General features: G+C 40.0%; 2 protein-coding genes across 12 annotated transcripts in view; both read right to left on the reverse strand.

Moving 5' to 3' along the window:
• gmds (GDP-mannose 4,6-dehydratase) overlaps window positions 1-18,758 on the reverse strand; it is a 142,813-nt gene extending 124,055 nt beyond the window's left edge. The window contains exons 1-4 of the mRNA XM_017429088.3: window positions 18,521-18,758; window positions 10,441-10,485; window positions 7,921-8,008; window positions 7,602-7,711 (exon numbers count right to left, since the gene is read on the reverse strand). Coding sequence (XP_017284577.1) covers window positions 7,602-7,711; window positions 7,921-8,008; window positions 10,441-10,485; window positions 18,521-18,619 — 342 coding nt within the window. The 5' untranslated portion in view covers window positions 18,620-18,758. The remainder of the gene's footprint in view (window positions 1-7,601; window positions 7,712-7,920; window positions 8,009-10,440; window positions 10,486-18,520) is intronic.
• A 730-nt stretch (window positions 18,759-19,488) lies between these two features.
• mylk4b (myosin light chain kinase family, member 4b) overlaps window positions 19,489-22,861 on the reverse strand; it is a 28,416-nt gene continuing 25,043 nt past the window's right edge. For 4 of the 11 annotated variants that reach the window (XM_037974256.1, XM_037974254.1, XM_037974255.1 and 1 more), the window contains 7 exons: window positions 22,684-22,793; window positions 22,458-22,599; window positions 22,268-22,338; window positions 22,069-22,197; window positions 21,636-21,867; window positions 21,229-21,277; window positions 19,492-21,117 (listed from right to left, as the gene is read on the reverse strand). In XM_037974256.1, the coding sequence (XP_037830184.1) occupies window positions 21,233-21,277; window positions 21,636-21,867; window positions 22,069-22,197; window positions 22,268-22,338; window positions 22,458-22,599; window positions 22,684-22,793 (729 nt within the window). In that variant the 3' untranslated portion in view covers window positions 19,492-21,117; window positions 21,229-21,232. Of the gene's footprint in view, window positions 21,118-21,228; window positions 21,278-21,635; window positions 21,868-22,068; window positions 22,198-22,267; window positions 22,339-22,457; window positions 22,600-22,683; window positions 22,794-22,861 lie in introns of all 11 variants that reach the window. The other 7 variants (XM_037974258.1, XM_017429128.3, XM_025008805.2 and 4 more) reach the window with 6 other exon arrangements.

Here is a 22,861-nt window from a genome sequence, read left to right on the forward strand (position 1 = left end):
GGGCTGCTGAGGCTCTCTGTGAAATCCCTCTGTAAACACAAAATGAGCTCAAAGTCAACTGAGCTGAGGCTCGTTGTGCTCTCTGTGTAAACTCCTATTTCTTTCCCGTTTGTGTAGCAACACAGACACGCTGACCTGAGATGAACTTGTATTACACTTGCAGTATGTGTGTGTCACACACACTTGCAGAACGGATTGAACATACCGTATAAAACTGCATGTGAGGGTTTATTGAAGCTTTAACTGAACCATAAAACTGTCTCGTCTCAGTAAAACAGCAATGTCAGTCCTACAGTTACAAACACAAAATATGGTTTTTATTACAGATCATTTTCTATGATTTGTTTCACGTTTCCTCTGCCGTCCAAAGCCAGCAGCATTGCCGTAAAGTCTTCGCCTCCATCTGTGTGTTCGCAAAGTATTTATTGAACCAGTGGATGGATTTTGATCAAACTTTCAGAAATGTATTCTTCAGTGTGCATCTAGAACCGATTAACCTTTGGAGTCGACCTAATTCAGGATGGCCACCACAGCTAATCCACATTAGCCTCCGTTAAAATGTCCATAACTCAGACGGTTTGACAGATACGCAGGTAAAACTGGAAGCTGAAGCAGGAAACAGTCATTCACAACACTCTGAGTGACACTTTGGGATATTTATTGCATGAGATTCAGCAGAATGTTGTCTTTAAAGTTTGACCAAAGCAGCTACAGCTGTCATTTCTCACCATAAGATGATCTTAGATTAAAACTTTCTGTCATTGTGTTTCCATATTGTTGCATTAGAGTGTGTCGTTTGTGTATCCAGAGTCAGCTGAATGTTTCTGCATCTAAAGAACATTTCTCCAGAGTTGTGAACAGAACAGGAGGAAGGGGTCCGGTCTCTGCTGTTTAAAGATGGCGTGGTCCTGTTGGCGTCATTGTGACGGGATCTCCAGCTCTCACTGGAGCGGCACCTCCAAATCTGAGGCCGTGGTCCTGAGTCAGAAAAGGGTGGACTGCTCTCTCTGGGCTGGGAGGGAGGCGCTGCCTGTAATGCAGGAGTTTAAATATCTCGGGGTCTTATTCAGGAGTGGGGGAAGAACGGAGCGTGAGATGGAAAGACGGATCGGTGCAGCATCTGTTATGGTGAAGAGGGATCTGAGCTGCAAGGCTAAAAACTGTCTGTTTATTCAACTCTACATGTAAAAAACCCTGAGTTTAACTGACAGCTGATTACAGATTTAATAAACCCAGGACTTTTTAAAGTTTTACTATAATTATCCAAGAAAAAGAAACTATAAGAAAAACCTGAAAGCCACAAAATGTTCTCCCAAAAGCAAATTAGCTGGATTAGATAACGAAAACTATAAACACACAACAGCTTTAGGTTCAGATAAATCATTACAAAACATCAGGTATGAATGTCTGATTATTGCCAAATGTCTCCCTGGAGGACATAGCAACAAGTGGAGAAAGATTGATGAGTTTAATAAATATTTAGTGTAATTCCTGGTTACAGTCTTCTCGCCTCAGTGCTCGTCTTTTATTAACTAATGAAACAAATAATTGCAGTTTTGTGTGTGTTAATTGTTATACGCCTGATATCAAACATGCCAGAAGCTGCTGACAGTCAAATCTGCACACAGATAAAAAATTAACAATAGATCCAAGGTCAACAAAAAAAGGAGGAAAGGATGGAAAACATGATGCTTCTCAGTTCTGTCCTTCTTACTTTTATTTAGATTAAATAAACTTTAATCTAAATAAAATCTGTAATGACACAGAATGACCTGCAGGGGGCCTTCTTCTAAACTGGAATTACAGTCTAATAAAATCTATAAAAAACAAAACAAACTTATAAAAAAAAAGAATACTTATTTATAAGATTTAGTTTACAAATTCAGTTTGTTTTTAATTTACCTTGACTGCTGTTTTCTGGAAAAAATTGAGTTTGTTTTCCAGCAGATGAAAGAAATGAACATAATTTTATGGATAATTAGACAAATTGCTTTTTTTTTTAAATTATTATTCCTCTTTTACTGATTTATTTCACTACAGCTATAATCTGTTCTTGTGTAAAAACACCAAGTCAGGAAACCATTATTTCATTTTAGTTTTTGCAATAATGTGTTATTAGGTCTATAAATCTATTTCAACATCTTCCAAGTCTATCTTTTGTTCATCCAACAAAGAATCTTAAGAAAAAAAATCATGCAGAATTATCAAATTTTGGATTTTCTGCGTAATAACTGGATTTAGGGATAAGGCAGAATTTCTCACAGTTTTTTTTTATTTATATCTTAGATTGTTTTAAACCAAAGTTAAACTAACTGGATGCTTTGGGCTTAAATGAGAAAGAATAGACTTTGCATTGCTTTTATTTATTATTTTTAATCCTGTTTGTTTTCAGTGGCTGTAAGAGTTTTGCCCTAAATGTTTCTCAGCCCTTATAGTTTTTTTTTTCTTGAACAAAAGACTAATTAAACCTGAAATACTGACCACGTCGTCAGTGACCTGATTAGCTGTTTATTAAAACTCAACTTCATTAGTTTTATGATTATTTGCATTTCAATTAATCTGTTAATCACATAACAATCAAATTATAACTTGTTTGCAAACTTTAACACAATTATGTTTTCTCTTGATATAATTGATGTCAGTAAAAGGGTAATAAACAAGAGATTTTATTTGGCTAAATTAAATGCTAGAAAAGCGTATTTTATCTCTGTTCTCCAGCTGATAAAAGCCACGGGGGAACGTCCACAGCGGCTCACTACTGCCATCTTTAAATCGCAGATAAAACTGCATCTGAACCGTTTATTTTGGCTTCTGTGCAAAACAAGACAATTGATGTGGAATATTTGGGGTTTGATTTAAGATACAGACTCAGATGTGATCATATTTAGCTCCGTGATGCTATTTATTGATTCGGCGTATTTACTTAACAAACCTCAAGAAGCTCCCTTCCTCTACTCCCTTCTTCACTTCATCTGTTTCCAAACTGCATGTTTCCATGCGCTACAAACAGAAAAAGAACTGAGTCACGAGCAGAGCAACATTTCTGACCCACAAAACAGAACCACCAAACATTCCCTGAGTCTGAAAGGGGAAAATGCAGGTCTTGTTGCTGTTGGCACAGGAGACTCTATTATTAAAGTTCCCATTAAAGCCCATGGAGGCTGGGCGGGCGGGCGGGCTGCCTCGTATGAAGATCTAACCTTTAAACGGGGTCTGCCCGGCTCAGGGACCTATTCTGACCTCTGGCTGCCAGGCCGATCATTCAATATGTGGCACACATGAGAAAACTTGAGTGGTTTTAAAAACAAAGAGAAAACACGGCATTTTGAATCCATGCAGTCTGCAGACGCGCTGCAAAGGAGTCCTGCCAGACAAAAAACACACTTCAGCTGAGAACGAGCTACATTTGCTCTCTTGATCACAGTGGGATGCACACGCAGCTGCGTGCGTGCCGCTGTGGACTGATTGGATGGCAGTAATATAAACACCAATCAGAGAGTGAGTAAACCTGACCAATGGGCTGTTGCAAAAACAAGACCACTCGTCATTCAGAGGGGAATAAATCCTGCTGTACTGAGAAAATCCATTTTCTCCTAAACTGTTTATACTTCCAAGAACAAGCTTACTTTAGGACAAGTAATCCTGAAAAGGTTCCATTTGTAAAATCAGAGCTGCTATCATTTAATAATGTGCTGTTTCAAACCTGGAGAAACCTAAAAACTCTTCACTGTGGAGAGATTCTTACAGGAGAGCAAACCTTGTATTTCTGGTGTGTGCTGCGAGTTTCATGTTCATCTCTGCTAAGATGTGTTTAACCCTGACCTCCATCTGTTGTTTAAAACTGGTTTACTGGGGTAAAATAAATAAATAAAAGATTTGTCATTTGCTGATTACGTCTTTAGATTACCTCTTTTTAAGCCATAAGAAAGGATGACTGCTTCAGTTTATGTCAGAAAAACAAGAACCAATTTATAGACAAATGGTTCCACTTCAAGAATTCAATGAATCCATAACAGTTGCAGCACTAATAAGGCAGGAAGTTGAGGGCATTGTGGTATTCTCTACCCACACAGATTACTGGATTGTACACAGGGAGTCAAAACAAGTGGAAAACAACAAGGATTGCATAAGTGTAGTAAGTAGTGGTATTAGCACCTGTGTATGAGAGTAAACCGCTGGCAGGCTGCACAATAGCCACTGCAGGCCTATAAACACATCAACACGGTGAACAAACAGTGCAGAGCTTTGTGGGGAAACAGGCGTGTTAAATCCTGTGCATAGGAGCCTCTGCAAACCCGGATGGGGGAGAGACCAAAGAGGAGCAGACACAGAGAGTGCTCTAAGCAGATAATGGGACGGTGATAAGCCACTTTGAGGTATAATTCAGAAATGGATAAGGTAGGATATACATGATGGAAGTCTGTCTCCTTGGCGGAATAGCTTTGCTTTTGTCTTCATAAGCCACCAGAAACAATCCAATCTATTCATGTCCGATCAGTTTTGAACTTACAAGCTGAAACCTTTTCCATCGTCTCCTCAGCCCCACTCAGCCAGCCGAGCCGTTTCTGCGTGTTCAGAATTCAGCCGGCCTCCCGGCGGCTCTGCTGCAGGTGGGAAAACTGGCACACACGCAGAAACATGAAGGGGTTTTGTTCGTGGCCTTCCTGTGAAGCGCTTCGCTGGGACAACACAAAGGGATTAGGCTGAACCTTCAGATGCACAGCAGATTACTGGGAGCACTTCCCCATTTCACAGCATTCCTCGGGAATATTTCAGTGCCATTTCCAGAATACTCGGTTCTTAATATTGTTATTGTCTCCTGGTGCATTCGACTCCATGTTGAGCCCAACTGACTGTAGGTGTGCGTGGAAGCGGCCATCATTGCCGTTTATTTTTCCTTATTTTCAATGACAGACTGTAACCTGTCCGAGGTCTGCCAGTCCCTCACCACCCCCTGCAGGAAAACACAGGCATAACCAAATCCCAACACCAGACAGGTTTCAGCAGATTGGATTGGTTTGGGGCAGGAAAGCCCACAAAGAGGTCACATGATCTTGACTGAGACGACTTCAACTCAACAAAGAGCGGTTTTAAAATCAAGTTTTTTCTTGAAGCTTTGCCTCTGAAACCCAACTGGTTGGGTTCGCCATCAAAAGGACTTATTTAGTTTATTGTTTCATTTATTACTTGATTTTATGTGTTATTTTGTTACCACTAAATGTTTTTAAACCACTTATTTTTGTTGTGTGACTACTGTTGCATCTTTTTTCTTCTATAAAGCACTTTGGTCCTTTGTGGTCGTTTAAAAGTCCTTTATAAATAAAGTTTGGTTGGATTGGATATGCTAAGCAATTTGTAATTGTTCGTAACCATTCAGAAAAATGTTACCTGTGTGTGTTGTTTGCACAGGACTTTGGGTTGACTTGAGGTGTAAAAATGAAGAGGAAACTGTGTAGCTCAGTGTGTCGGACCACAGTCAAACTAATGATGCATCCAGGTTCAACTACTGACTGGTTAGTGTTGCACCAGTTGAGTTAAGAGTCACAGTGAAAATACTGATTTTCAGCACTTCTTCTAAAGTCATTCTGGCCGTCCTTCCTGTAGGTCCGGATACTTTATTTAGGAGATTAATACGGGGAATTACGCCTGAGCTCAAAGGTCAAATTCATCCAGTCTTCTGCTATTGGAGTCTCAAAGAAAATGCATAAAGGCCCGTCTGTTTAAGTCCGCTGCTTCTCTTTTGATGTTACAGCTGTCTGTCTCTCTGGTCCTCCAGTGTTGGTTCAACTATTCCCAGTCCACCTCCACCCCTGCAACATCAGAAAATAACAGCCACTTTGTTCTCTGTGAGGAAAGCAGCACCCACACAGCTCAAACATGGAAGGGATTCCCTGTAAGACAGGCCTGATGGGAACGAGGGGAGAAAGTAGCTGCAGTCAGGATGCTGCCAGTAATCCAGCAGGCTCAGCTGTTGGAGTGGGCAGCATCCAGCTGGTTTTATTGGTGTGGAAACAAATAAACAGAAAACCTTTTACAGGTACAGGGATTTGCAGCCCTTCTGAGTGTGTGGCCTGAAGGCGGTCTTCTATGTGGGAGGTGGGAGCAGAGTCATGTCCTCTAACCGCAGCGGAAGTGGTGAGTGAAATCATCTGTCCTCTTCTTACTCATTCTCAGACGCTCTTCTCTTTTTTTCCTGCTATCCCTTTTTATCTGTGAGTCTCACTTTTATTTCCTCCAAGTCCCAAAACCAGAAGCTACTTCTTGAAAGGTCGCTGGTCACAGTCAAAACAAAATCCCATAAATATGTCAACCTCATATAGTTTGGGGTTTTTCCTATTACACAAGACCAAAGAAACCACTCTGTTCTGCTTCCAGTGACTCTGCAGAAGCTGCTGGAACTTACTGGTCCCAGCTCAGATCCTTGGTGACACAAACTTGACTTCCAGAAGTTAAACTTTTATTTGTTTTTTTAAAGAACTGCAATTTGAGCTGGAACTAAAAAAAGGTTTTTCTTAACCAACATTTATTGTATAAGAGCTCTGAAACTATTTGAATAGATAATTATTTATTTAAAAGAGATATTAAAGGTTCATTTGACCTTTATTGCAGCTGACAGAACTCAATTATAATCAATAATACCATAAATATATATAATATGAAGGGGAAAACCAAATAATAAGCTTTATTTTGAAGTGAATTAGCTTTTTAAAGATGTTAGTTTTGTTCTATAAAAAGTTGCTAAACTGCCTTTTTATGAATTGTTGTAATGTGAATCAAATAAGTTTCCTTTTGTCACAAGAACACCAACATGAAGTCAAAAAGAGATTTTCAGAACCAGTAAAGTATAAACACCACAAAGTGAGCTGATCCGGCTCTTCATGTTATTCTAGGGTTTACAAAACTGTGAATCTGACTAATTTGAGTTTTATAAAAGAGCTCTTGTTATTCAGATGCAATGTTTCTGTTTCAAAACACATAACTGATCATTGATGTTCTGAATCAGCTGCTGGCTCTCAGACGAGAGGCCGGGGCGGTGCAGAGCAACCTCCTGGGATCACAGAGGAGCTCAAAGACAAAGGAAGCATTGTGGTACAGTCTGACCCATCCAAGAAAACATTACTTCCTGTCCCCACGCTTCCCAAAGCTCAGAGGGTCCTGTAAACACCATCTACTGTGAACCAGCAGCAATCAGACTTCAAGGCTCTTAAACTAGCTTAAAGAAACTATCTGACAAATAATGTTTCAGACTTTAGTGGAGTTTTATCCTGCTGGCAGGAGAAGCAAACAATCCAAGTAAATGCACCTCTGACAAAAAACAAGTCATTTTTTATTAAGTTTCTTGAAAATTCTGATAAATAATTGACCAAGACTTTCAGATAACTCATTGAAAGTAATGCACCAGGTGCTGCGATAAGACAGCAGTGATTTTACTGCAGAAACAGACATGCAGCAGTTTGTGTCTGGTTGTCATGAGTTTGGATGAATTCAGGACACACTGACAGGGCAGTGAAATCTGGTAGGACGGGCATCCTTTCAAGAAAATGATAGGAAAACAGCAGAGAACTGGAGGACTGGGAGAAGTGTTTCTGCGATCACACTACCTTGACGTGACTCTGAGCGCCCAGGTTGTAGATCTCTGTTGGCTTCACCTCGTTGATGATCTTCACCAGACATGTGCTGTCAGTCAGGTCGCCATAATGCAGCCTCATGTCTTTAAACCAAGGCCACAAATATTGTTTTTTAACCAAAGTGCAAGAAGAGAAATCTGTTTCCAGTACGTCATGCATATTTATTGTTAAAGATCTAAAAAGAATAGCAGCAGGAGGGACAACTGTCCCTTAAAATAGATTAATACTATTTTTATTGGTCACTACATTTAGACACAAACTCCAGAGGTGATGATCAGGATGTCATACTCACTTCCTTCAGTGTGTGTCTGTGGATTTTGGTAAAGGTGCTCAATGCGACCGGTGTTGAAGGAACTGGAACGCCGAACAATCCCGTGAACCTGAAGCAGGACAGATGGACAACAACAACAACAAGAACATGTTAGGTTTCTGATATGGAGTCATTCAGATTAAAGACTTTTTATTAAAAAGCACAAACCTGAGTGTTATTTCAAGACAACCACCTAAAATTTGAAGATACTCTGGAAAACTAAACAAATTTCTTTTTTTCTTGGCCTCTGGAGAAACTAAACGCACAATGCTGAGAAATTAAACAGAATATATAGATTTCAGAAGTTTAAAAGTAAATTAAACCAGGAAAAACATGTCCAACTGTATTTAAAAGCTGTCCACATGTTATCGTCATTAAATCCTGCAACATTTAAGCAGTCTCTGTCCAAACTGTTAGTCCACTTGATTTGTCTTACACTGATGAGGAAACCAAACCCTCCGCTCTCTTTGGAAATTTGAGCGGAACACTGGGTCAAATCCATTAATTGCTTCGTTAACCGCATCCTCAATAAAATCGGATTCTTTTAAGAGTTTGTTCTGCTTCTAATTAAATAAGAGTGAGTTGTTCCTTTAGAGAGAAATGAGTTCTAATTAGTTTCGATGATCTCTGAAGGTGTCACCATCTGATGTGTGATCTTTACTCTGTAATCTGGGGGGAGTTTGTGAGGAAGGTCTGCTCGGGGAAGATAACAGGACCTGGTCCACAGGGAGTCCATTAGTGGGAGGACACTGTGCCCCGACCTCACTTCCTTTATTCACTGCGCTCTTCCTGCCTGCCTCTGCACGCCTCTTTATTACCGCCCCTTCTCCGTCGGCATGCCCAGTCTGGACCCGGTCCACTTCCTGTCTGCTGTCCCTGAGCCAGGCAGCAGATGGCGAAGTCCACAAGGCAGACTGACATGAAACTAAAGTTCTGCTGCTTCTGTCAGGAACCGAATCTGTGCAGCATATGGATACAACTAAATGTGCCAAAAATGTGTGTTCTTTGGAAAAACCACGTTCCTGTCAAGTCTTGTGCCAAATGTATTTTTATTAAAAGTGCACACTTGGTGCACAAACAAAACAAAACAAAAAAGTCAGCGATTTTCCAATGACCTTACTGAGACCCAGCAATCACTGGGATTTGGTACTTCAGAAAATAAATTTTAATTTTCATAAATTTTTGGCCTCAAATACACAAATTAAAGTATGACATCAAGCCGAGGCTAAGGAGTCCATTTCTAACAGACAAGCTATTGTTGTTATAAAAATCAGATGAATTGGATAAATAAAAATAAATTTAAAACATGATGATGATTATTCTAAGGCAACTTGGACCAAACAGTGTCAGACACTCTCTAAAGCAGCAGTTCCTAAAGTTGGGGCTGTGAAACACCAGATCAGGGTCTTGAGATGAATTTTTTAATAGCATGTTTTTGTATTAATTTGATCTAATTACATTCTTGTTTACTTGTCTTACTGGCGATGTTTCTACATTTGAAGCAGCAATAGTCGAGGTCAGAGGTCAGCCACAGTTATTTTGTGGGTCAGAAGTGGAAAAGTTTGGGATCTGGGAATGTGGAAGTTTCCCATATGATACCGAACTATTGTTCATAACACAGATATAAGTGCTGATAGCAGACAGATTGGAGATGGTACAGAAGAGGACTAAAAATCAAAAAGGAAATCATGTTAACCTCTTTAAATTGTGCTTACTTTTTTAAGGGCTAACATCCAGAACTGCTGATATTTTACCAATGGTTTTGTAACAGCGGATGATGTTGTTGCTTTTATAATTCAACCACTCACCGTACAGCTGCATCATGCAGTTACTGCTCCGGTTTCAAGATGAGAACTACCAACAAATTAACAAAATAACTTCTGTGACCAACAACCACCTGAAGTACCAGCGGTGAGGACACAAAACAGAAAGAAGACTTCCTCCATCAGAAAGCACCTCTTTGTGTTTCTTTAGGCTTTGATGGATTTAAACTTCAAAGCAAGTAGTAAAAGTAAAGCTATTTTCTTCAGAATAAATTCTTTTATCTCTCTTACACTTACAGCCCACATGTCCAGTCTCATACAACAGCACATCTAAGTTTTAAACTGTTTCTACAGCAGGTGTACCCCCACATTACCCTGTGATTAGAAGCCTGCTTTGTCCTTTTCAAATCCTCTTGAATTCCCTTCATTCAATCAAAACGAAAGAAACTGTGACTTCACTCACCAACCAACTCCCTGCTCATAGCTCGACCCGGTGTAAAAGGTCAGAGGTCAAAGAGGTTTTATCAGGGTGAGGTGTGAGTGAGGCAGTGTATCTCCAAGCTGTCGTATTACGTCTTGCTCCCTCCGGCGTTCCCACAGCCTGCTGTGGCTGGACGCAGCTTATCGAGGGAATGTGAGCGTCTGTCTTCATATTTGTGTCTGTAGGTTCGCCTGAGCTTCCGAAGGACAGAGCTCTGGTGTTTCTAAGAATACAGCAGGTTTTACTTTCAATCCTCACCTCGTAGCCTTTGCCGAGCAGGAACTCAGCCAGGTAGGAACCATCCTGAAAAGACAGAAAACATCATCACTTAGGATCTATAAATACAAACAAGGCCACAGCATAGTGATGACATTCTTTTACACACATGAATAATTTCATTCATTGCTTCTTAGCACAAAGCTGAAGGCTTATGTCAAAACTTGCAGTATTTGTGTACTAAACCTTCATTTAACTGGAAGATAAAACTTTATGGAAATAAAAGAGAGTACAAGAACGAGTTCAGAAAAGCAGCGTTTCATGGTCTGTAGGAACCGTAAAGTTTCAATGGAGGCTGTATTCAGCCAGCGAGACACGACGGCATCACCAGACTTCGTTTCCTAAAGGTGAGACTCAATCAGGAGAATTTGGAAAACATCAGAAAACTTCTTTGTTTTTGGTGACACTGGAAGATGCAGTGATGTCTTGACAACAAACAGATATCTCATTAAAACATATTTCCTGGGTTGAAACACAAACCTTCTACAAACTGAACATTTCAGCGTGGTGGGATCATTGACTCTATGGATCTGAAGCTCTTGGCTGACCTTAAACTGCTCTGTGTGTGTGTGTGTGTGTGTGTGTGTGTGTGTGTGTGTACAAGAGAACATTCACTGTCAATGAGGTCTTGTTCCCCTCACCCATGTTCCTCCTCGTCTTTTTTTTTTTCCTGCTCAGATTTTCCGACCGCACATTCAGAAACACTCCGTAAGATTCCAGCCAAGTCGTGACATTCATCCCTCAACCCTACTTATATATGTGCACACACGCACACACACGCACGGATGTTCATGCCAGCCTCTCGCTGCTAACAGTGAAAACAGTAGAGAGACAGGAAAAGCTGGTGAGGGATCAACGTTTGAGAAAACCGAATAAAAACTGGAATTTATTCTGAAGCATGATGTGAGGTCCTAAAGTAACCCCAGGATCTGCCTCTGCAGCAAAACCAGTTTATCTTTTCTAACTGGGTGCTGCGTATCTAAAGAAACCTTTAGACCATGAAAAGTTAGCAAGCTTAATGACAGAAATGGGGGGGGGGGTCTGAGAGCAAAATATCCCCAGAAACCCTGAGGAGTGAAGCATATACAAGCAGGGGGTGACAGGATGAAAACATTGCAAGTTATATAAAACTAATAAGATAATTTTGCACATTTATACTCCTGACAGATGTTCCATCAGCATCATGTCAAATAAATGAAATTCTAAAAAGTGTCAGAGTTCAAAAACTCCAAAAATGTCCAAAGTGCTCAGTTTTCCCATATGCACCAACTGAGAGGATGCAAATCAATACAAGGACATGGAGATGAATCTGAGGAATTATTTTGCTTTTAAACTTTCATCTTTAAACAGGAAATAAAGGTTTCTACCTTTATACAACTTGTATAAAATGTCAAAGTATATTTTAGTCCCAGTTTTTAGGATTGTCTCGTACTGTGATCTGGGATCATTGCCAGTCGTCCACCATGACGGTCAGTTGGCTCTGATGCCAAACCTGTTTCTGCTCGACGTCCAGGTGGAGATGATCCCTGGCACGCCTTCAGCCCATCCACACAGCGTTCGAACCTCCGGCTGGTGTCACGCTTTCCTGTCCGGGTGCCAGGGTCACAATGTTACACAGCAGCCTGAAGAGCTGAAACAAGAAGCTCCTTTGAGGCCGTTTCACCCAGTGAACGCTGGCCTCACCTCACTGTTTCCTGTTACGAGGAGCTGGGTGCTTCATTAAAGCACGAGGGACCCACACAGGTACGTCCCCAAAGACTCATTTAGGCCAGTGGCACAAAACTAAAAATAGTCCAGTTTAATGAGTAAAGGGATGCTGGATTTTCAGCATCAAAAACAAAGTTTTACAAACCACCAGGCCCTGATGATCAGGAACTGTGGACAGATACAGGTGTGGCTTGTTTGGAAGGGTTGCAGGAGGAAGCCTCGTCTTTAAAAAGAAGATGGCGGCAGGAGTTCGGTTTGAAAGAACCACAAGACTTGTGGAACAAAACCAGACCAAAGCAAAGAAGTTTGGTTAATAATAACCAAACGGAGCAGTTCAGCACAAACAGCTCCTCCCAGCTGTCAGCACGGCGGAGGAGGGCTGATGGTTTGGGCTGATTCTGGAGTCAGATGTGATCCCAAACACAGCAGCTAATCTACAACAAAATGGCTGACAAAGTAAAGAATCAAGTTGCTGTCAGAGTCCAGATCTCAACTTTATAAAAATGCTGCATCAGGACCTTTAAGAGAGCTGTGCAGAAACTAATATCCTCAATAAAAGGAAGAAATGCTGGAAAGAAGAGTGGGTCAAAATCCTCTACAACCATGTGAGATACTGAGAAAGTCCTACAGAAAACCGTGACTGAGAGATATAGCTGCTAACTGTTTGAAAAGTTCAGATAAAACTTATTATCCCACCAGTATGAAGGGTGGATATTTATTCCCATTGAAAGGTGACACTGCTGTGTGTGCAGGTTTCCTCACACTAAAGGAGCATATTTATGCAAAAATACAGAACTTTGCAATAAATGTCCACAGAGTCCAAGTGTTCTTGGTTAAACTGCGTTTTTCTGTCCATTTTTTAAGAAACCTAATTTTGTGGTTAAAGAAGAAAAGAAAAGTTTGATTTTGGTACCCTCTGCTGGTGAATCAGAAGCAAGAGGAGACGTCTTCAGACATTTAGATTCATAATCAGAGCACCTGTCCAACATCAGGGCAAAGAAGGACTGTGTGGAAAACCTTTCTGACGGTTCAACATTTAAAGATGTCGGTCTTCGTGCCTGCAGACGGACAGCAAAGTGAAATTATAAGTCATTGTGTGCACGCTACAAATGAATCACTTTAATGTGTTTTCTTTAAACCGCAGGCAGAAGCTGGCAAGCCTGACGCTGCAATTATGCCTGATATGGTGTGATGAAGCTGCAATCCAGGCTCCAGCACACACACACACACACACACAGCATTATAACACAAGTCTGAAACACTCTCCTCGACTTTTGAACCACTCAGCCGTGTCTCTGACAGGAAGTAATGAGGTTCAGACGTCAGAAAACCTACAAATCTGAGATATTCTTCACTTAGACAAATTCTAACACAACTACAAACACCCTGCAGGTGATATGAGATCTTTATCAAGCAGCCAACAAGTTGTTTTAATTGTTGGATCAACTGGTTTTTAATTCAGCTCATTTAGATCACAGCTCACAGAAACAAATATCGTGACAATGTGTTGGCAATGACTCTCAGCTATCTGTAAAATTATATCATTTTTGTGTTTGTTACAGCTGATTAGATCCCCACATTTCTCCTTTGGCGGCAGGCGATAATGTAACTTTTTGACCGTTGATAAAATCAGTTTCTGTGTTGCCTGACAAGTCATTGAAGTCCAGGTTTGTTTAACTGCTCACACACAAAAGACACAACTTTCACAGCTTGTAGATGAACAAACACTGCCCTTTCAGCTGAAGTTCTGACTGTATGTATGTAGTATGTGGTCAACGGTTCTACAGGGAATGAAGTGAAGGCAGTGAAACCCCAGAATATAAACCTCATCAGAGGAAAACAGCATCGAGGCGAAATCTTTCTTTGAACACTGAGAGAAATGAACTTTATTAGCTCTTGTTTGGTGAAATAATGTGGTCAACAAAAAGCACTAACACATTAAATAAGATATTTTACCACAACTCTTTAAACCTGCTAACCAAATCTTTTAACAAAGATACAAAAAAATGTGAATTTTTAGCACCAGATGAAGACTGTTATCAGCCTTTGAGGAACTTTGGATCAGTTTCATTGAGGAAATAAATATTTCTGTGTGGTTATCGTTTAGATTAAATTTAGTTTCTCCTCACCATCTGACTCGTTGGTTCATAAACTCCACTGTTGAGGCTAATTCAGCTTTTTACAACTGCGAGCGGCGGGAGCCAGACTTCTGTCAGAGAGAGGAGCCATCAGCAGCCATTATGAGCACCAGAGGAGATGTGTGCACGGATTCTTAGCTTTATGATTATTATTCCTGGCGCTCTCTGAGGTTTTATCCTCGCCACTGACGGCGGAGTGAGCGGGAGGAGGCGTAGAGGGAGTAACTTTATCAAACAAGAACAAAAGGATGAAGGAAGAGAAGTACCAGGACGAGCAGCAAACTGTTTGAGGGCTCACAAAAGTGAAAGAAGCTCAAAGTGAAGTTTTATTGTCGAACAGAGAGGTAACCCTGGCTCTCCTGCTGCACTCAGGTGGTCTCCTATAACTCACACCACCTCGCCTCAATACTTCACACTGGGACAGCGCTCAGAAAGCACGCTGCCCTGAAATTTATGGACAGTAGTTAGAGAGGTGATTGATCGGTGACTTCTGAGATGGTGTATCCAGATGCCCGCCCGCCTCCTGCGTGACTTCTCAGGATTCGTCAGCAAATGGCGTGACCGGCAAAATAAAAATGAATTAATGCTGTTATTCTTTGTGTCTGTTAAGAGATGGGGGCTTGGAAAGAGCTGCTGGACACAGGAATGTGACTTTCCAGCTGGGCACTGTTCTGGGACCAGTCAGGTGGTAACGATGGCCTCTGAACAGAAAACAGCCCTCAGGTTGGTGTCAGAAACAGGCATGTGCACGCCGCTAAATATCACACTGTCACATGTGTAAACCCTCAAACACGGTGAGATCAAGTCTCCTGAAGTAAAAATAAGCCCGAATGAACAATCTGACCAAAATCTGTGTCAGGCTTTATTTCTGCTTTATTATTTAAATCCCATTTGATTGAGTTACTTTACATTTATAGTCAAAATGTTTTAAAATATGTGCTTACTAAAAGACACAAATATCTTCATCCTCAGATGGATGTAAGAAGGGTCAGCTCTGGCTGTGAACCATGACTTTGCATTAATAAATTATATAATTATTACTACAACTCTACTTGAACCTGTCTGAAGATGTCACGGTTAACTGCACAAACTTATATTTCTGTGACACAAAAACATCCATAAACTTGAATTAAAAAGCTTTTCCTACCCTCCGATAATAAAATAACTCACTAAATAAAGGAATAAAAACAAGATCTAACAGCACAAACTGAAAACTGAACCAAAGGAGTTCTTCAAACTACGATGGCTGTAAAAAGCTCACAGCAGGAAGGTTTTTAACAGAGTTTTATATAAATATACACACATTAATGACTTTATATTGTGATTCTGGACAATGGAAAACATTTCCTCAATGGTAAACAAACTTTAAGTCTTAATATAAATATTAGATTAACAACTTTATTTACACTAAACTCCCCAACTTGAATAAACCAACACTTTTCTTTTTCCTTTGTTTCGAGTGGCTGAAGGTTTCAGATCCATTTACAGCATCTGTACAACCAGCAGAGATGACAACTAATATTAATAATAAAAAAGGTTTTTCATCACTAGAACTGTTACTTTTGTTGAATTATTTCTTTGCTTTTAGCCCGTGCACTCTGTCAGACACATGACCTCGTTATAAAACACAGTTTTACGTCATCCTGTCCAGAAAAACAGAAGAAACTGAGGTTAGACTGCGAGTTAGTTGGTTTTTGTGAAACTCTAGCTGGGAGGGTGTATTTTATGGTCATGAGGCAGACTTTCTGACCTTCAGGCACAGAGACTGTAACAATAAAAAAAGACAATATTTGATAAAACAATCAGGCATGAAGTTTTATCTGACCGGCTGAAGTCTGTCACAAATAACACCAAGGTCAGCTTTTTACTCCTAATCACTCTGCTGAACACATTAACTTTTCCTCAGCAGGGTCACATGTACTCTACCAGGCTGGAGCCGTGACATATTCCAGCACACAGCATATGAACTGGAATAATGTGGCAGCTGGCAAGTTTCAGGTCAGTTTAAAGGTGATGATAACTCCGTGCTGTGAAGGAAAACTGGTTTTTGCTGCCCCCTAGTGTCAGATCAGTGCAGCTCTGAAATCCATTTCTACTGTAATCCACAAAGGTTTGACTTTTATATTTGAGAGAAACGTCACATTAAACTGACGTAAAATTCAATGTTTCAAACAAATATTTGATTTTTTTTGTTGTTTTAATTAGAAAACTGGCATCCAACAAGCATTTTCTTACAACAACCCTTTGGCTGGAGTAAATCCGTTTCCTTCAAGTCACAAAAGCAAAATGCAAAAGATGGTTTAGTTTCTTAGTAAACGAACAGGTGGTGGACTTCTACTATAAGACTATAATATAATTATAAGAGACAAGCCTCCAGGTGATTCTTTCAGCTTAAATATTGCTGATGGATGCACCTCGCTAACACCTATAATTTATCAAATACAGCTGTAGCTGAAATGAACCGTTCAGTTTTCTCTCTGAATGTTAAAGCCCAAAGCGAGAGAAACTGTTACCGTTTAAAATGATTTATCCCTCTGATCGTTTCAGAAGCTAAGACGTCAGCGTCTGAGTTTAAGTTTAACTCGTTTTAGTTTGAGACTCCTACAGGCTGCTAATAAAATCACTGCGGATGTTGACACAGCAGGCGTTTGAAACATGTTTTAAAAAGTGGTGCTTTATGACAAATTATTTGATTAAAAGGAAAGTTCATTCAACCCGTTTGTGATTATTAAACCAAACTGACTGAAGTTCCTGGGTGGACAGCAGAGGAATTATCTGCTTCTTCAGTCTTCATCAGTCACTTTCTGGCTGGTATTTCACAGGTTTGTTGTTATTTTTATCCACAGTGTTATTCTTAAATGAAGGTTCTCATCTACAGTCACTCAAGATCATGTCAAATTAAACTTTAATTGGTAACAGTTTTATTAAACCCATAACTTTGCTATTTATAGATTATAATATATATATATTTTGGTGTAATCTTTACTGCTTCACAAAAAGTGCATGCATGTTCTTTTCTCCTAACTGCAAATCAAGGTCAAGGTAAAATTTTATTTGATCATTTCCCAAAGGTCTGTACATGAACCGCGACAAAATGAAACATTTCAGCGTCTGGAAAACTGCTTCAGCCCTTTGATGGAGCGCCACATCACCAGCAGTAATATATCGTGTGTTTGTTAGTTAGTTTGCAGGGTTTCTGCAAGATTTATTGATTCTTTTTAAGAGCTTTGAAAGCCCATTCTGATTCAAATTTAAGCAATGAAAACTGAACGTACAACTTTAGGATATAACTGAATGTACTTTAAGGCTGAAAATGGCATATCTGCACAGATTTACGGCCTAAAATTGAGATTATTTAATTTCAGACTACTTAGGACCCTGGTTTGGAAGTGAGGTCAGCTGAAATGGGACTGAGAAGAAAACAACCAGGGCTGCACAATAAATCCTGAAGCTATTGTTGTCACGATATCAGAGTGCACAAAAACAATATCACAAAGTACTGCAATATATCCAAGATCCAAATCAGACTTTAGGGATATATTTGACAATAAGATGGATCCCTATTATCAAAACATGCCAACAGCTGATTTAAAAGAATGTAGCTAAACACTAAAGAGGAGAGGAGTGAGGAAAATGTGGGTTTATTGTAATATTTAACAGAAATATTGAAACTGCATGTTATCTTTTTGTCAGGCAGCCTGTGGGCCTTTTAGTGCAGATATAAATGTTTTGAAAGAGACAGAGATCCAGGAAGCATCAGATATGTCTGCTTGAATTCCACATTTAAAATCATTAAAACAAACAGACTGATCAGGAAGCTTGATATTTCTGACTATAAACAAACACTTCAGGAGGATCAGGGTAAATAAAACGACAGATGAGGGCAGAGAAAACAGGAGGACATCTATGTTTTAGCATGAATAAGTGTTTCTGTAAACTGACCCACAAAGCACTGCAATGTGGAATTTCCGCCTATAAATATGTGCAAATATTCACATTAACCCCAGGCTGTAAACCCAACAGGAGCTGTAATAAATGTTATTTCCTGGTTGCTCAGAAACTCCAGATAAACTTCAGTTTCAGCTCCTGCAGCAGAAGTTAAACTGATAAATGTTTTGTTTTTCCTTTTAAGCAGCATAAAGCTAAACGAGCACCGAGCAGAGCCAAATGAATGCAGCTTTCACTTTAACTCATCTACCTCGGTTCACAGTCCCTACCTGCCCGGTGATGCCGGTGATGACAGCCACGTTCCTCTTCTTTAAAGCCGCTCCGTTCGCCGAGGAGCCGCTGCTAGCTGCTGCGGAGCTCTGAGCCATGTCTTCCCGGGGTGAGGGTCTGCTGTCCGCCGCCGGAAACAACCGTCAGAACCGATCAAATCCGTCCGTGAGTTCACAGCCTGCGCCTGGGAACCGACAGGAGGACCTCTCAGCATCCGTAAAACAAACTGAGCACCGCTGATCAGGGCGTGACGAAGGCGGAAGCGGCTGCCGATTCAGCCAATGGGAAGCGAGCAGCAGAACACCGGCTTCAGCCAATAGGAACTGCCCGCCAACTCTGGATGTATCGCCCCCTAACGACAGGGAGGAGTAGTGCAGGTTACCGTGTATGTAGGACTAAAAGTGCATTTTCATGTAGGTTAAAGGCACAGAAAGCAGGCAAAATATAAAACTATCTTTACCAATATATATATATATATATATATATATATATATATAAAATTGTATATATAATTGTTATAAAAGGTGAGAACAATAGTCATAAATAAAAAAACCTACTGTATGAGTTTAAGCTATCGTTATCACAGTTTTAGTTTATTTACTATTTTTAACAACATTTGTGTAGTTCAAGGATATCTAGGGTCATAAAGCTTTGCCATTGTTATTTTGGGGGTCAGAAGCTAAAAACTTTGGGAATGACTGATCTAGACATTTAACAAAATATCATTTTGTATTTTATTTTGTTTTATTTTTGTCCATTTTCTGTGTTGCTTTTTTATTATTTATAAATAAATATTGCAGCATTTCCAGATCAGTATGAAGTATTCTTTATTTTGTTTGATCAGAAATCGACACTGAAAGTTTTTTGAAAAATTCTAAAGAAAAGTTACAAATTGGTAAAGAATGTTTTCAGCTGCAAACACTCTTTTTAGTAATAACAAGATGTTTAAACATTTTTACCAGTGCTGAGATAAAATGTGGTCTACTCTGTGAGACCAACTCATTCAACACAGATCTAAACAAATGATAATAATAATAATGCCATTATGCTTTATTTTGCAGAAAGTGTTATCAGCAAACAGAGGAGTCTTGTTCTTTATTTGCCCGTCAAACATTTACTTTTGAGCAGCAGAACTGTTTGTGTGTTCAGGCATATTTGATTTTTGGTCCGCAGATGAGGAGGAAGTTAGAGCTTTTTCTTATTAAAATAACAATTTTATGAGCAGATTTGTAAGGTATTGTAGGCCTTTAAAGGTTCTTCATGAAAAACAAAAAGCTATTCTTTCTTTTGATGTGTAAACCAGTGACAGACCTACATTTTCCAGTAAAAAGCTGAGGATGTATTCAGACTGCAACCTCAAAAGTCTACACAGGAAGTACTAACGCTCATGTTTGCTAAGATACTTGTTTTGTTGTTACAGCACAGACTGTAAAAAGTTTTATAGTCTTAGCTAACATAATACGAGCTCAGTAAATGACAACCTCTAAAATAAACAAGGATCAGCAAACATCCTTGTCAAAAATGTTCAGAAAACACAATTTTCTTTGTGCATCATTTATTAAAGTATTCATGTTCTACAGTTATCTAAATCAGATAAGTTCACAAGAAAACTTGAAAATGGTATTGTAAATTCTGATGAAAAAATATTTAAAACACAAAGCTTTTCAATTCAAAATGGAAGAGCCAACACCCGAGCACCAAACAATCAGACAACTTTCCAAAACTTTAGAGGATGAAACTTTTTGTTGTCGGCTCTTCATCAACCTGATCTGTGCATTTATACTTAAATGATGAGGATAATACGTACGTGTTGTTTCTACTGGCATAAAACATAACATGTTGAATAAAAAGCTTTGCACTTCAAGTACATACTGGTGTTGAACCAGCAGATAAATGAACATAAGGATCCACTTCAGTCATTAACATGAATCATTCGTAGGTAGTACGTGTTGTTAGTTATGCCTTCATGGAAGGTGAGAGGGGTACTCCAAACTGCCGAAGCAAAACAACATCAACGCAGACAGAAAGAGAAGCAGGCTGCAGGGAAAACAGCTAAAAGTGTCGCACAAATAATGAGCTGTGCTGCGTTATTTACAGAATAAATTAATGGGGGGGGGGCTTTAAACCAACTTCTATCTGAGTAACTTTGTGATAAGACTTGTAAATTAAAAGGAAAAAAAAAACTGCTTTCACAAAAATATTCAGCTTAATATTTAATATTTTCTTTACTAAATTTCTCTGGAGAAAGTGGTAAAAAAAGAAAAGTGCAAAGCATGCAAAATAAACCTGGACTGCATAATATTAACTTAACTTTTAGTTTTTACAGTGGTACATTCAGCAATCATAAAAGTGACACTTGTTGCAGTATTTTATAGTATTTAGACCAACCAACTCTGCAAGCAGACGATAGAAAAAGTAGCTTAAAAAGTTTGTTTTTATTTCCAGCTCAGCCCTACACGATGTGCAGCGATGCAAAGGTATAAATGAGAGGCAGAGAGTAGCAACCCAGAGGCCATACAGGTACAGCAGTATTGGTCCAAGTGTTGGGCTCCGGGGCCCTTCTATATCACAAAGCAAACTGACAGCCTCCGCGTCTCTGAAAGGGAAACAAACCAAACGCTTTTATTTAGCAGGAAAAACTGAAATCAGTTTTTAAATTCATCCTGTGAGTTCACAGAAAATATTAAAAAAAACAAGGAAGTCTGACCTGTTCAGCTCTCCGGGGGAGGAACACGGCTGGAGTGGCACTTGTTTTTCTGCAACATGAAACACTTTTTTAACACTTTTTTAAAAGATGAAACAGGCTCACAAAACATATTTTTAGTGTAAAGTACACTTTATTAACTAAAAATGTGGAGCTCAGTGTTAAATTTGTTCTGTGCTGCAGGGACTCCCTGTGTTTTCACATAAAAAGTTCATTTTAGGGTAAAGAAAACATTTTATCTGGGATATTAACGTTTTTTTGTTGTTGTTTTGCTCTCACCCTTTTAAAGCTTTTTACAGAACAATGTCTGCAGAGTTATATGTATGTAACAAAGTGTTGTTTCCTGCAGTCAGTGGTGCATCAACATGAATCTATTCTTTAATAATCATTTCTCGGTGCAGCTGTTTTACCTTCTGATGTAGTCGGTAGTGCAGGTTTTGGTCTGACAGCCAGCCGTGTCTGAGGGACTCCGTTGCACTCATCCTCCAGCTCTTGCTCTTCACCAGCAGGCGTGTGATGAAGTCTTTGGCTTCGTCGGAAATGTCGGCGAACTCCTCCTCCTCGAAGTTCCACTGGCAGGACAAAATGTTGTTGAGCGTCTCGTTGTCGTCGTCCCCCAGAAACGGAGACAAGCCGCTGAGCCTGGACAGACGGGAGACGGGAGACGGGAGACGGAGGTCAGGAAGACAAATGTGTTGGGTTCTGACACAGATAATCTCTGCTCCTCCTCCTGCTGACTGGTTGCTGTGGATCCATTTGTTACCTCATGTTGTTGGGCTTTTCTGTGTCAATACTTGCCAAAAATCAAACCTGTTACTCCAAAGACTGGCCAGGGTAACTCACAGCATATATGTGATGACGCCGAGGCTCCACATGTCCGTAGGGAATGAAACAAACTCATAATTGATGACTTCAGGAGCTAAAAACTCAGGCGTTCCAAAGTTAACCCTCAGCTTCTCTCTGGGTTTGTATCTGTGGAAGACAAGACTCCTGAGTCATGTTTTACAAAAGTTACATCAGTTGAGCTTTCTATCAATTTTACCTCCTGGCAAGACCAAAGTCAATGATTTTGATCTTGTTCGTAGCTCTGCTGACACAAAGAATGTTCTCTGGCTGAAAAAGAACAGAAATCTGATTTGACTGATGCTTTCAAACAGTTTTTAAAACAACTACGGTTTGCTCCTCCAAGAAGCTGCTGATGGATGTGTACACCTGAAAACAACCAGATTTACCTTGAGATCGAGATGTAAGATGTAATTTTTGTGCATGTACTGCAGGCCTTCACAGATCTGCCGTATGAAGAGCACCGTGTCGAGCTCTGTCAGGTTGTAGTTCTCATCAATGATGCGATCGAACAGCTCCCCTCCTTCCACACTGCAGCGCGCGCACACACACACACACACGGTTACAGGCGGATGGAGCTCGGAGCATCAAACAGACGTCCTGAAACACACTTACTACTCCATGACCAGGACGATGTCGTTGCGTGACTCGAAGGCGGCGTACAGCTGGATGAGGTTGGCGTGGTTCAGCTGGTTCATCACCTGGATCTCATTCCTCACCACCTCCTGACACACAAACAGGTCATTTAAGGACTGAAATGTTCAAACTCAACACTAGATGAGCTGTGTGTTGT

Source organism: Kryptolebias marmoratus, linkage group LG24 (genome assembly GCF_001649575.2).
Source record: "Kryptolebias marmoratus isolate JLee-2015 linkage group LG24, ASM164957v2, whole genome shotgun sequence".
Classification (NCBI taxonomy): Eukaryota; Metazoa; Chordata; class Actinopteri; order Cyprinodontiformes; family Rivulidae; genus Kryptolebias; species Kryptolebias marmoratus.